The sequence below is a fragment of the Penaeus monodon genome, chromosome 21, assembly GCF_015228065.2.
Source record: "Penaeus monodon isolate SGIC_2016 chromosome 21, NSTDA_Pmon_1, whole genome shotgun sequence".
NCBI lineage: Eukaryota > Metazoa > Arthropoda > Malacostraca > Decapoda > Penaeidae > Penaeus > Penaeus monodon.
The window spans coordinates 12,174,746-12,175,699 of NC_051406.1; the positions used below are offsets into that span (position 1 = coordinate 12,174,746).

Consider the following 954-nt stretch of genomic DNA (forward strand, 5'->3'; position numbering starts at 1 on the left):
GACCAAGAAACACACACCATACTTAACAGGCATCAGCTGTCCCGGTAACTCGAAACCCTGTGCATTGTCCTCGACCACTTCCTCGGGTATATACTGGTCTAGAGCCCGGATGTCGTCGGTCGTGTACGTCCAAGAAGAGTAGTTATCGCGGTCGGAGGTGGAATACATCCCGTAGTGAGAGGTATAGCCGTCTTGAGGACTCTCCATATAGTTAGCTGAGGATGCGACACTGTTGGTTACTTTCCGCGGAGCGAGTGGGTGAGTTAGGGCAATAAAGGAAGGGAAGAATGGCGAGATTAAAACAATAATTACATGAATGAAAGGCGAGTCGAAAGAAATAATTGCATGAATGAATAACGAGGCGAAAACAATATTTGCTTGAATGAATGGCGTGACGAAAGCAAAAAATGCAGGAATAAATGAACCAAATCACAATAATTGAATAAATTGATGAAAGGACAATAGCAATTCGTGAATGATTTAGTTAAAATAATAGATGAACTAAAACAGTAGAGAAATGACTAAGCTAAAACAAGAAATGAACGGAGAAAAGTAACGGATTAATGGATGGAATAAAGCAATACTAAATGAGTGAATGAATGAATATGGGCACTATTGCATTTACTGAATTAATGAGAGCACTATAGCGACTAATGGAGGAATAAAATAAAACAAAAGATGGCTTAATTATACCAAATTAATGAATTTTTGAATGCATGGTGAGTTGACTAATGGAGTTCTTGAATATATTGATGAGTTAACTAAAGTGATTAACTAGTAAATGAAAATACAAACAGGGGTATGTACTCAAGAAGAAAAACATTTACTTTTCAACATAAAACGTGTATTTCGTTTAAGTCGAAATGTTATTGAAATATTTTATCATTCGTAGCTAACCTTTACGCAATAAGTTTCTGATTCAATTCACGTTGTTGAAAGGAAATAAGTGGGAGT

At 36.6% G+C, this 954-nt stretch overlaps 1 protein-coding gene across 1 annotated transcript in view; it reads right to left on the reverse strand.

Annotated features, from left to right (window-relative positions):
- The window catches only part of LOC119586566, a gene marked incomplete in the record, with an annotated part of 19,026 nt that overhangs the window by 3,238 nt on the left and 14,834 nt on the right, over nt 1–954 (reverse strand). Inside the window, 1 exon segment of the mRNA XM_037935320.1 lies at nt 18–215. Coding sequence (XP_037791248.1) covers nt 18–215 — 198 coding nt within the window.